The sequence below is a fragment of the Salvia hispanica genome, chromosome 2, assembly GCF_029641045.1.
Source record: "Salvia hispanica isolate PSC_SH4W2 chromosome 2, Shi_PSC_v1, whole genome shotgun sequence".
Taxonomy (NCBI): Eukaryota; Viridiplantae; Streptophyta; class Magnoliopsida; order Lamiales; family Lamiaceae; genus Salvia; species Salvia hispanica.
In genome coordinates this window covers 13,342,403-13,356,626 of record NC_142693.1, presented here as the reverse complement: position 1 = coordinate 13,356,626, position 14,224 = coordinate 13,342,403, and the positions used below count along the sequence as shown (strand labels likewise).

Genomic DNA, 14,224 nt, shown 5'->3' with positions numbered 1-14,224 from the left:
GTAGTTGACATGGCTTGTGCATGTAGTTGATTTTTGATTTTTCCCCTTCACGGTGCTTGATTTAGATCCGTGGCTGCCAAAACGGTTCTGGCAGAAATTGTCGACAGCGACATCAGCCGTCGTTAGCACGACGTTAATTGCGTTGATTTTCTAGCCTTTAGATGCCAGATCTATGAGATGTTTTTTGGTGAGAGATTTTCCAATTGAGTATGAATCTTCGAGGATCTGCTTGTTGAGGTGGAGAGGGAGGGATAGATTTTTGGAGGAGGTGAGGTGGTAGTACTTCTCCGCCTCCGGCCAGCCCCGGCCAGTACCTGCATCTCCGCCTCCTCGACCGCCGCACGGTCCTTGCCATCTCCTCTCCTCCGTCGATCGCCGCCTCCAGTGGCGCGTTCGAATTTCTGGTGAAGCCTATCGCCGGCTCCACGGCGGAGCTCCTCTGTGAGCTGCACAGAGGCGATGTGGTTGAATTGAGTCAGTTGGTGGCGGTTTCGATGTGGAATGAATCTCGCCACTGGAGAAATATCAAATGGTGCTCATCTTCGCTGGAAATTGAATGGAACCACTGTTGCTCTTCCGCGTGGCTATTCTGGTAATCGTGATTGCCTTTTTGCTAACCTCAGATTTCTGCCGTTTTTATTTGGTTGATTTTGCGAAGAAATGTATGAAATATTGTCTGAATTGAGTATTGAAAGATAACCTAATTTCTACGCCCAATTCGTTCGTGTGATGATTTCATAATTTTGGAATTTGTGCTTTGATTCACATTATCTGCTGTTTGAACCGATTTCCAGTAATATGAAATCTGATCAAATTGCTTTTATACTGATTTTATACATTCATAGGTGTTGTTTCCATGGTGAAATGGAAACAAAATTGCCAACAATGACTTTACCAATAAATGTGGTGTTATGTAATTGATATTTTTCAATATTAGTATTAGTGAATAAATATAAATGAATTTATTAGATTAATGTTTATTAATCAAGAAATGTGGTGAACGTGAAATTGGGTGAAAATTACAGAGTATATTTTTCATGTATTAGATTAAACTAGTACATTTTCACCTATAAATGTACACCTTAATAATACTCCATGGGTGTATTTATGGCCATGTCAAGTCAATTATACTGTAATTTAGCCATTGAATTTGGGTGAAGCTTGTGCTTCCTCGTCATATGTAGTTTAAGCATGGCTTTTGCATTTTCATTATTAGTTATTAAGGTTATTTCAATTGTAATAGGTTACAGATTATCACATAGTAAACTAGTTTGAGCGTTGCAAATGAACCTATGACCCATTTGCTTTTGGCATTGGTTTTAAAAGAGAGAGAGCTGAAGGGCACTAGAAACTTTTTTTAAGCATATAAATGGTAAGCCTTTTTTGCAATGTATGCTGAAGGTGTTTGCTTCATCTTTTTTTGGATAGTATACTAGCTATTGAGTGATTACTGATTTTGTTAAGTGTGTTTGAAAAAAGCTCAATTGGATTATGCTGTAATTAAATTTGATGAGAGTTTTTGAAACTTTTCTTTTTTAATCACATTTAGCTTCAAATGAATGTGCTATAACTGTATCACATTTAGTTGTTGACATTTTGCAATGAAGCTGAAGGTGTTTTGCCTCCGATATGGAAGGCAAAATGGAAGGCTTCTCGATCGACGCTGCCGAGTTCCCCGATTTCTTAGGCGTCATTCTGCTCGATTGCATTGATTTCAACGATCTCTTCCTCGGAATCGAAGACGGCGACGTTTTGCCCGATCTCGAGATGGATGCCGAGAGCTCCTCGCCGACAGCATTGATTTCTACTCTTTGTTGTATTTTGTAGTGAGATCTGCAATTTTACTCATTTTTCCTGAATTGGAATTTGTAGATCTAAAAATTGGAACAATAAGATTTGTGAGATATTAAATCCTCATGTCGAAATTGTTAGATTTTTTAATTGACTAATAGATTTTGTGTATGTTGGTGGAAGCTCTGCGATGTTTCTGAATTTGATCGGGATTTATTCATGTTTATTGATGAAAGTAAGTGGTGAAAGGAAATGACAGAAAAAAAAATCTAGGTTAATCTTAATGCACTCTAGGTGTTTGGTGATATTCCCCAATTGGTAATTAGTTGCTAAGAGTTAGATTCAAGATTTAGCTATCTCTCTCTTTTTTTTATGTCAACTACGCACGTATAATGTCAACTACATATATAAGTCATGTCAACTACAGTACATATCGTCTCAACTCCACATACAAGTCATGTCAACTACGGTATATAATATGTCGGCTACACGTACAAGTCATGTCAACTACACGTACAAGTCATGTCAACTACACGTACAAGCCATGTCAACAATTATAAGTCATGTCAACTACACGTACAAGCCATGTCAACTACACGTACAAGCCATGTCAACAACAATTATAAGCCATGTCAACTACACTTTCAAACCATGTCAACTACACGTAAGCCATATCATATCAACTGCACACACATATAATGTCAACTATGTGTACAATCAAATGTCAACTACACATCAAATGTCAACAACTACACATCAAATGTCAACAACATGTTGAATTATAAGTGTTATTTTTTAGTTGTTGACATTTTAATACGAGTTGTTGATATTCGATATTCACGGCATTGATATGTGAATTATAAGTGTTATTTTTTAGTTGTTGACATTTTAATACGAGTTGTTGATATTCGATAATCTCGCTATTGATATGTGAATTATAAGTGTTATTTTATTAAATGTTGAAGATTTGAATATTTGAAGATTCGAAGATTTGAATGTTGTAGAAGATTTGAAGATTTGAAGATTTGAATGTTGAAGATTTGAAGATTTGAATATTTGAATGTTGAAGATTTGAAGATTTGAATGTTGAAGAATTGAAGATTTGAATGTTGAAGATTTGAAGACTTTAGAAAATGATTTCAAATGTATTTTATTTTTGTCCTCTACATTATTAATGAAAAGACAATTATACCCCCGTGTTGACATAATGTGATAGTTGTTGACATTAAGTTAATCTTGTAAATTAGTGGCTGAGATTGCATCTCATTTCTCATTTATGCCCAAAAATCTCATCCTAACAAGACCATATATATATATATGTATATATAGGATTGTGATCAATTGAGATTTTTTATGCTAATTGAGAAATGAGATGCAATATCAGCCACTTATTTTTATTAAATGAGTGGTCCAGATTTTTCCACATGGAAAATATCTTTAGATTAATTAATTATGAAAGGGCACAATGGTAATATCATAGTAAATTTTATTCAATAAATATTTTTTTAATTTTTTATTAAATTTTTAAAAAAAATTTAATTATTTTTTAATTTTTTTTAACTTTTTTTAATTTTTTTTTAATTTTTTTGTAATTTTTATAATTTTTTTTAATTTTTTTAATTTTTATTTTTCGTTTTTTTATTATTTTTAATTTTTTTTAATTTTTATTTTTCAACTACATATACAATTCATGTCAACTACACACATATAATGTCAACTATGTGTACAATCCATGTCAACCACACACACAATTCATGTCAACTACACACATATAATGTCAACTATGTGTACAATCCATGTCAATTACATATACAATTCATGTTAACTACACAATATAATGTCAACTACATGTACAATTCATGTCAAATACTCCCTCCGTCCACGAAAATTTGTCCCAGTTTTCCATTTCCGTCCGTCCCCCAAAATTTGTCCCATTTCACTTTTACCATTTTTGGTAATGGACCTCATATTCCACTAACTCATTCCTACTCACATTTTATTATAAAACTAATATATAAAAGTAGGACCCACAATCCACTAACTTTTTCAACTCACTTTTCATTACATTTCTTAAAACTCGTGCCCGGTTAAACCGGAACGAATTTTCGTGGACGGAGGGAGTAGTATTTATTGAATAAAGTTGTTGACATTTGATGTGTAGTTGACATGAATTGTACATATAGTTGAAAAAAAAATTAAAAAAAAATAATAAAAAAAAATGAAATTTTTTTTTTAAAAATTTAAAAAGAAAATTAAAAAATTAAAAAAAATTAAAAAAATTAAAAAAATTAAAAAATAAAAAAATAGTAAAATTACAATTATGCCCCTCTGTTGACATAGACTACACGCTGTTGACATTTCACAAATATTCTGGATGAGTGGCCCATATTGCATCTCATTTCTCAATTTAACTAAATAATCTCAACCTAACAAGACCCTGTATATATATATATGTATATAGGGAGATGATCAAAATAAGTATGTGTTTAAATCCAGAAATGCAGCCCAAATCTTGGCCCTAGGATTAGATGATCTAATGGTCAATAATTAACCAAAAATACGGAAGGTCATAATTAAGCAGTTTTAGGTCATATTATAAGATTTGGGTTTATGTCATGTTAAGATCATTTTAGGTCATGCTTTGTTAGCATGACCTAAAAATAAACTAACTATGACCTAAAAATGCCCTACGTATGACCGCGTTCTGCGTTTCTGTATTTAAATCTGGTCTTCATAGATCAAAACCCTATGTATATATATATATATATATATATATATATATATATATATATATATATATATAGGGATGTGATCATATCATAACCCCCAAATCACATAATAACTCTATGACCAAATCTGGACCACACATATTTGATAATCTTGTGGTTGAGATTCAAACTTAGATTTACTTCATAAAAAAGGCGCATGGGGGGTAAAAATGTAATTTCCTCATTTAATTTCTGAATTTTTCTCCAAACTCGTTTCAAACTTTCATTCTGTTGGAACTCAATTCTCTCACCTTCTAACAGATCGATTCTCTCATCTTCATCTTCCATATTTCTCGCCTATTTTATTTCAACATCTCCAGATTTTCTTCGATTTGGTTCATTATTCCATAGTCTCCAGATTTTGTTTCCATATTTCTCGCATAATTGTGATCGCGGAAGATGTTTTCAATTTTGCGTTCTTATTTTCATTGATTACCTCTTCAATTGCTGTCAGAATTTGCTTCGATGGAGTCTGTAGCAAATAACGAAGGTAACAATCATTATCTATGTACATTCCTGTTTGTGATGATGCTTTGAAGCCAATGATTGGTATGAAATTCAGTACATTAGTAGAAGCAGTTGATTTCTATGAACATTATGCTCGTTCAGTTGGTTTTTGGCATTCCTCACGTATTGAATTTGATTTTAGATTAATATTAGTTGTCGATTGGTTTATGTTTCTGATGTACTGAAATTCTTATTTGATTATATTACGTATTGCCGTTTATGTGTTAAAATGATACTATGATAAAATGATACTCTGAAAAATGATACTATTACTGATTTGTAGGTATGTACATTCCTGTTAGTGATGATAGGTTTACTGCATAACATGATAGTTTTGTCGGATAAAATGATACTATGATAAAATGATACTCTGAAAAATGATACTATTACTGATTTGTAGGTATGTACATTCCTGTTAGTGATGATAGGTTTACTGCATAACATGATAGTTTTGCCGGATAAAATGATACTATGATAAAATGATACTCTGATAAAATGATACTTTTACTGATTTGTAGGTATGTACATTCCTGTTTGTAATGATAGGTATACTGCATAACATGATAGTTTTGTCGGATAAAATGATACTATGATAAAATGATACTCTGATAAAATGATACTTTTACTGATTTGTAGGTATGTACATTCCTGTTTGTGATGATTCTTTGAAGCCAATGATTGGTATGAAATTCAATAAATTAGTAGAAGCAGTTGGTTTCTATGAACATTATGCTCGTTCAGTTGGTTTTGGCATTCGTAAAATGGGCAACAAATCAGTTCAAGGTATTACTAAGTGGCAGTATTTGGCTTGCAACAGACAAGGCTCTAAGAATTTTATACCTGGTCATGCATCCCAATCAACTGAAGTGTCTGTTAAGAAGCGTAGATGTCGGTCATTTAGGTGTGAATGTCTTGCTAAGCTCAACTTGAGATATTTTTCAGATGGCATGAGCAGAGGATATGAGGTTTATCAGTTTGTTGAGTATCATAATCACTTAATGGTTGCGGATGAGCATAGGCATTTTATGATGGCCAATCGCAATCTGGATCCTATCCATCGGAGGTTTATAGAGGATTGTGGCAGGTGTAATATTGGTCCCACTCTCACATTCAAACTTTTGAAGGAGATAATGGGTGGACCTGAAAATGTTGGATGTGATATTATTGATATTAGAAATGGTTATCGTGATATTATGTCCAATATTGATGGTTCAGATGCTCAAATGATTTTTGATTATATGCGTTCTCAAAAGGAATCATCTGATGCCTTCTATTATGAAATTGAGATAGGATCTCATGGAAAGTTAACTAGACTCTTCTGGGCTGATGCTATTTCAAGACGAAATTATCATATGTATGGAGATGTAATTTCATTTGATTCAACATACAACACTAACAGGTATATTACTTTTGTTGCTAATAGACATAAAATAATACTTTTTGCTGATTAAATTATATTTCAGTTGATAAAATGATACTTTTGGCTGATAAAATGATAGTCATAGCTGATAAAATGATACTTTTCTATATGCATGCAAATATAATTCATTTTTATGTTATATTCTGAAGGTATTTCATGATTTTTGCTACATTCACTGGAAAAGATAACCATTCTAGACCAGTTACATTTGGAGCTGGCTTGTTATCAAGTGAAGGTAGAGACTCCTATTCTTGGTTGTTTGGCTGTTTTGTTCGATGCATGGGAGTAGCACCCAAATTGATTATCACTGATCAAGATTGGGGGATCAAACTTGTTGTTCAACAAGTACTTTTACAAACAGGGCACTGATGGTGTATGTGGCATATCATGGTTAAGGTGTCAGATTAGTTGCCCAAATCTTTACTTGGTAATGAAGATTTCAAAAAAGAGTTGAATGCATGTGTTTGGTCTGATTTGTTAGAGCCTGATGAGTTTGATATAATATGGAATGATATAATGGAACGGTATGGATTAGAAGACGTGCGCTGGTTTGGATCAATGTTTGAAGATAGAGAATTCTGGGTTCCTGCTTATTTTCGAGATTTTCCCATGGGGTCGCTTCTTAGGACTACATCGATGACTGAATCGGAGAATAGCTTTTTTAAAAACTACACAAAGCCACGTGCAAATCTTGTACAGTTCATCAATTTCTTTAATTATGCTGTGGGAGATCAAAGGAATGCCAATTCACGATTGAACTACTTGGATTACTCAACTATTCCTGATTTGTCAACCCAATTGCCTATTGAGAAGCATGCATCTACAATCTACACTGATTCTATTTTCAAACATGTACAACAGGAAATAAGTATGGTATGTGAGATTGTTTCTATAACTGTTGAGGATAACATCAAGATGCATCAGGTCAAGGACCAATATGGTAGAACATGGGATGTTAAGTATGAATGTAAGCAAGACACATTCGACTGTAGTTGCAAGAAGTTTTCCAGAATTGGTTTGTTATGATGTCATATATTTTGTTTGTTGAAGAATAAGTCTGCTAATCTCATTCCTGAGAAATATTTTGGTCGAAGGTGGTCGAAGCTGTCTTACCATCAGTTGCATAATCATTCTTTCTTTTCTTATTTCTTATATGTTCTACTTCTTCTGCTAATGTTCTATGTTCATCATCATCATCATCATCACGAATATTCTTTCCTAATAAACAAAAGATGTCAGTGTGTTAAACAGTTTATGTCATTATATAAAGTCAAAGTATCATTTTATCCCATGAAACTATCATTTTATAATGTAAACCCATCATTTTATAATCTGAAACAATCATTTTATCAAGGGCAATTATCATTTTATCTTCTGAAACTATCATTTTCTAAATTTCAATGAGTTCAAAAAAGCAGAGAGGGCATAACTTGTCACTTAAGTAGAACAAAACACTATTCACAAAGTATCATTTTATCATTTTCAGAAACTATCATTTTATACACCCAAAGTATCATTTTATCAAGCAAAAACACAATTTCTACATTTAAACAAATCATCCAAACACACACACACACAACAAAACACACATAAACAAAGCAAAACACATACACAAACACAGAAAAACACACAGCAGCAGCACACATAGCAAAATGCAAATCTAAATATATAGATTGTTCTCAATATTGTCATGCATGAACGATATTGTATAAATATAAGAAATATCTACACTAAAATACTACAGAATCGAAAAAAAATCGAGAAAATCTCCAGCAAAATGATAAATCGAGCAAAATTAAAAGTGAAATAAGTAATAAACTTCATCCAACCTTTCTTCGATGATGCTTGAGCGTTTTCCTTCGACATATTCCAGAATCGGATGATTTTTCCTTCGATTCGTAGGCTTTGAAACACGATTAAGAGGGTTTGATTGTGAGAGAAATTAATGCAGGGTTTGAGTGTGAGAGAAATTGAATGACGCGTTTGAGTCAAGTTTTCTTCTTTCCCACCAAATTTTAAAATGAAATGACAATTTAACCCTCAATATATCCGAAAATGATAGTTTTATTTGATAAAATGATAGTTTTGTTAGATTAAATCTAGACCACATATTTTAAAAATGTGTGGTGGAGATTTAGTTATAGGGTTATCACACAAATTGGGGTTATCATTATATTGTGATCAATGTCGAACCCTTCTTAAAGATCAAACTAGAGACTAAATTTGGGCCACTCATTTTTCTCTATCTTACGGTTATGATTAATTTAGAATTAATTTAATATTTTATTAAATAAAAACGTTTTTAATTTATTTTTTTAAAAAAAATATTTTTAATTTTTAAAAAAAATTTTAAATTTTTTTTTATTCGATAAAAACTTGCTGGAGTAAATAATGAACTATATTCACTACATAATTAACTAAATGAATGTATGTTATGAAGTAATTTTTCAAATTCATTATATACTGAATTACTTCAACTGAAAGATAATTATGTCATAACACATTATGAAGTAATAAACTAATAAAATGAAGTAATAAACTAATGAAATGAAGTAGTAAACTAATGAAATGAAGTAATAACATATCTTAATGAAGTAATAGCATTAGTGAATGAAGTAATAAACTAACGGAATGAAGTACTAAACTAATAGAATGAAGTAATAACATGACTGAATGAAGTGATAAACTAACGGAATGAAGTAATAAGCCTAAACCCAACTGAAAGATAATTATGTCATAACACATTATGAAGTAATAAACTAATGGAATGAAGTAATAGCATGACTGAATGAAGTAATAAACTAATGGAATGAAGTAATAGCATGACTGAATGAAGTAATAAACTAATGGAATGAAGTAATAGCATGACTGAATGAAGTAATAAACTAATAGAATGAAGTAATAGCATGAATTAATGAAGTAATAAACTAACGGAATGAAGTAATAGCACGACTGAATGAAGTAATAAGTTCATAACATACATTCATTTAGTTCATTATGTAGTGAATATAGTTCATTATTTACTCCAGCAAGTTTTTATCGAAAAAAAAAATAAAAAAAGAATTAAATTTTTTTTAAAAAAAATCTAAAAAATAAAAAAATGTTTTAATTTAATAAAATATTAAATTAATTGTAAATTAATCATAACCATAAGATTGAGAAAAATGAGTGACCCTAATTTGGTCACTAGTTCGGTCTTTAAGGGTGGATTCGTGGTTAATAGGACTCTATATATATATATATATATATGGTCTTGTTAGGTTGAGATTTATCAACCTAATTGAGAATTGAGATGCAATCTCAGCCACTCATCCAGAATATTTGTGAAATGTCAACATCATGTAGTTTATGTCATGAGAGGGGCATAATTGTAATTTTATTAATTTTTTTTATTTATTTATTTTTATTTTTTAAAATTTTTTTTTTCATTTTTTTTATTATTTTTTTAAATTTTTTTTTTCAACTACATATACAATTCATGTCAACTACATATCAAATGTCAACAACTTTATTCAATAAATACTATTTGACATGAATTGTACATGTAGTTGACATTATATTGTGTAGTTAACATGAATTATATATGTAGTTGACATGGATTGTACACATAATTGACATTATATGTGTGTAGTTGACATGAATTGTGTGTGTGGTTGACATGGATTGTACACATAGTTGATATTATATGTGTGTAGTTGACATGAATTGTATATGTAGTTGAAAAATAAAAAAATTTAAAAAAAAAATAAAAATAATTTAAAAAATTTAAAAAAAAATTTAAAATTTTAAAAAAATTTAATAAAAAATTAAAATTAAAAATTAAAAAAAATATTTATTGAATAAAATTTACTATGATATTACCATTCTGCCCTTTCATAATTAATTAATCTAAAGATATTTTCCATGTGGAAAAATCTGGACCACTCATTTAATAAAAATGAGTGGATGATATTGCATCTCATTTCTCAATTAGCATAAAAAATCCAATTGATCACAATCCTATATATATATATATATAGGGAGTATTCAGGTCATTAGTATTTGTAAAACATAAAACAAATCCCAAACCATTGATTAATTCAATCTGATGGCCGAATTTTATGCCATGTGTAATTAATAATATTACTTATAAATAAAGAAAAGGTTAGTTTAGGTATAATTCTCATTGCAACGGTTATACACATCCCTTGATTTTCTCCATTCCATCTACACGTATATTTCATCCTTTATTTTCTTTGATTTTTTTTTTTATTTTCTACCATATTCTGATCTCCTATCTACAAAAAATCACGCATCTTCATATTATCATTAATTTTCAGAAAAGTCGCGCAATCTCATTTTATCATTTATCTTCATAAACTAAGCGTAATAGGAGTTGCAACCATTTTTGTGTCTACCTACACGTTCTGATATCGATTGTTTTCTCATAGTAAAACGACGATGGAAGAAGGTATGTCGCTGTTTAATTTTAGTGATCATATGTGTGAATTTGAGTTGAATGTATGTTAAACTGTTTTTGTAATGTATGCCAACATGTGTTTAATGTATTCTATTAATCGTCTGATCATATTTTCGAATCATACAGTTAATGTTGTGCCTGAATGTTCAGCAGAACTGAAACCTGTTGTGGGTCAGTGTTTCCAATCACTTGATTTTGCAATTTTTTTTTACGATGTGTATGCTCGAGCAATTGGTTTTGACACGCGCAAACAAGGAGTAAAGAGAGTAGAAGGTGTTACTATTTGACAGTATATTGTATGTACTCGTCAAGGTAAGAAGAGGACAGAGGAGGAGGATACGGTGAACGCCAGACATAGTTTCATGCTGAAAAAGGAGACGTTTATCCAACCGGTGTTGCTGCCCAGCGAAGATATCACTTCGTTATTTCTCCGAAGGCGGACGTCCCGAATATAAGATTCATGAGTTTGTAGAGGCACATAACCATACCATGGTGGAGGTGCAACATAAGCCATTCATGACTATAAATCGAAAGTTGACTGAAGTGCATGAGAAATTCATTCTTGATTGTTCAAGGGCTAATATCGGCCCCGCGTTGACTTTCAAATTCCTGAAAGAGGTATTGGGAGGCTACCAAATGGTGGGGTGCACCATTGGGGATATCCGTAATGCATCTCGAGACATTAAAGCTTACGCTCAAGGTTATGATGTTCAGATGGTGTTGGATGAGATGCGTAGGAAGAAGGAACTATCTGATGCATTTACATATCACTATGAAGTTAATAGTGAAAATCAGTTGGTAGCCTTATTTTGGTGCGATGGTGTCTCGAAAAGGAATTACCACATGTTTGGTGACATCGTTGCTTTCGACTCGACTTATAACACCAACAGGTACTTCATTCTGCTGATGCATCGAATTGTTACATTATATTCAATAGTAGTTACATTATAATTAAACAATATGCTCTCCTTACGGTTGTACATTATGTATAGTTTTTGTTTACATTATTTTTGTTGGTTGGACATATCAGGTACTGTATGATTTTTTGTCCATTTACTGGTAAGGATAATCATGGGAAACCTGTTACATTTGTTGCTGGTCTAGTTTTGAATGAGAAGACAGGTGCATTTGCTTGGTTGTTTAAACATTTTATTGAGTGCATGGGTGTCGCAGCCAAAATGATGGTCACTGACCAAGATTCGGGCATGCGGTCAGCTATTGAAGAAATTCTAGTTGGCACTAGACATCGGTGGTGCATGTGGCATATAATGCACAAGCTTTCGGTCAAAGCTCTGAAAAGGCTCTTCACAGATGAACATTTCAAGAAGGATTTCCATGCTTGTGTGTGGTCCGAATTACACGAACCGGAGGAGTTTGAAGAAATGTGGAATGCAATTATTGTAGAATATGGTCTAGAAAATGTGGGTTGGTTCAAAACCATGTATCGGCATAGGAAGTATTGGATACCTGCTTATTTTCGGGATTTTCTGCTGGGATCGATGATTAGGACCACATCTGTTTCTGAGTCTGAAAACAGTTTTTACAAAATCTTTCTTAAGCCTCGGTTAAATCTTGCTGAATTCTATTTGAGTTTCAATAATGCGTTGGAATCTCAACGTAATTCTAATGCAAAGCTGGACTATGCAGATTCTATTCTTGTGCCAATTTTGGCCACTGACCAGCCTTTCGAAAAGATGCATCCACATTGTTTACCGACTCTATGTTCAAGAGAGTGCAGGAAGAAATTGTGGAGGGTTGTAACAGATGTCGGATTGTTGGTATGTCATCCGAAGGTGTAATTGATTGCTATAAAGTAGTTGACAACCACCTAAACACATTTGTTGTGACGCATGACAAGACGGACCAGTCTTATGTGTGTGAATGCAAGTTGTTTGGCAGGCAAGGGTTTTTGTGCTGCCACATATTTTACCTATTCAAGAACAACGAATTGAAGGTCATTCCAGATAAGTACTTTGAAAGCAGGTGGATGAAGACGCCATTGGCAAAGGCTGTACATGGATACACGGCTGATGTGTTTCAAAACACTGATGCCCAAGATGAGAAATTGATTTTATCAAATGAATTGACCTCTATTTTTTTCAGTTGCCTTGCTAGTTACCAGTCAAATATGGATACATTACGCACTTTTGCTGGTGGTATGAGAGATCTGAAGACAAGTATAGACACTGATTCTCCACCTATATCTGCACTTGAAAAAAGAAGGATGGTTGAAGAGTTTTATGGAATGGTCAGACCAGAAGTTGTTGAAGTTCACCCTCCTGACGTTATCCAAACAAAGGGGTCTTGTAGTACAAATAGCAAGCGTATAATTTCAAAGAGGGAGAAGGCTATAAAGGAGTACAACAGACCTTTGAGGAGATGTATGAATTGCCTAGAGATGGGCCATCACGATTCCCGGAATTGCCCAGAAAACGCGAATTTTAAGGGCAAGGAGAAATGCTGAATGTATGTTCATAAAGTCGATCCAGAATTATGTTTTGTTTGAACTGTCGTATTTATGTTTTGCAATAAACCTTTTTTTTCGTATTACATTATTGTAAGTTAAATGCTACATTTTTTCATGGTTTTTTGTTGGACATATTACATTAATTCCGGTGACGCTACATTCTTCATTTTATTATAAACTATTTAGCTGGTACATCATATAACATAGTGGAATTCGGTAGAAGTATAACTGATGAATCAGTAATGTCCATATTTTGTCAAATAATATAACTATATTGGATATTTGGTATTCGTTCCAGCCTTATATGTTGATTTTTATTTCTCAAATAGTTTAATCGTTGTTGCCTATTTATGCTTCGTACCGAAATTTTGTCTTCGGTTGTTGTGATTTTTACATTATACTTCGCGGTCCCAGATTCAACTGATTATTTTACCAATTTATTACTTCACAAATTTCAATTCCAACAAGCTATTATTATGGATGGAATAAACACAACTAAAAGTGCTTCAGTGCATTAAAACAACTTTCCTCATGAACGAAGTTTACATTCATCTAAAACACTCTGCATCATTGGTCACTAACATTAGTATAACCAATGTGTTTAATTGCAACAGAACTTTCCTGCATAGTAATGTGTACATTAGGCTTTTCCTCAGTCTTACAATTCTTCCTTTTTCATGGTCAACACATATATGTAAAAACCATAATGATAGTACCCCCAAATCTCCAATAATGTAATAGAGTAGGGCTTAACAAAAGATGTTTAACATAGTTCATAAATAATGTATGTCCCTAACACAGCACTCCGAAAT

General features: G+C 32.4%; 1 protein-coding gene and 1 long non-coding RNA gene across 2 annotated transcripts; both read left to right on the top strand.

Annotated features, from left to right (window-relative positions):
* Positions 1 to 219: 219 nt before the first annotated feature.
* Positions 220 to 1,966, top strand: LOC148931610 (uncharacterized). The gene is made up of 2 exons (XR_016135087.1): positions 220 to 592; positions 1,608 to 1,966. It is a non-coding gene; the product is annotated as an uncharacterized LOC148931610 (long non-coding RNA).
* Positions 1,967 to 11,434: 9,468 nt separating this feature from the next.
* Positions 11,435 to 13,409, top strand: LOC125206140 (protein FAR1-RELATED SEQUENCE 5-like). Its single transcript, XM_089064842.1, has 3 exons — positions 11,435 to 11,835; positions 11,976 to 12,723; positions 12,885 to 13,409. The coding sequence occupies exons 1-3, from the start codon at positions 11,435 to 11,437 to the stop codon at positions 13,407 to 13,409; spliced, it is 1,674 nt and encodes a 557-aa protein (XP_088920968.1).
* Positions 13,410 to 14,224: the final 815 nt, after the last annotated feature.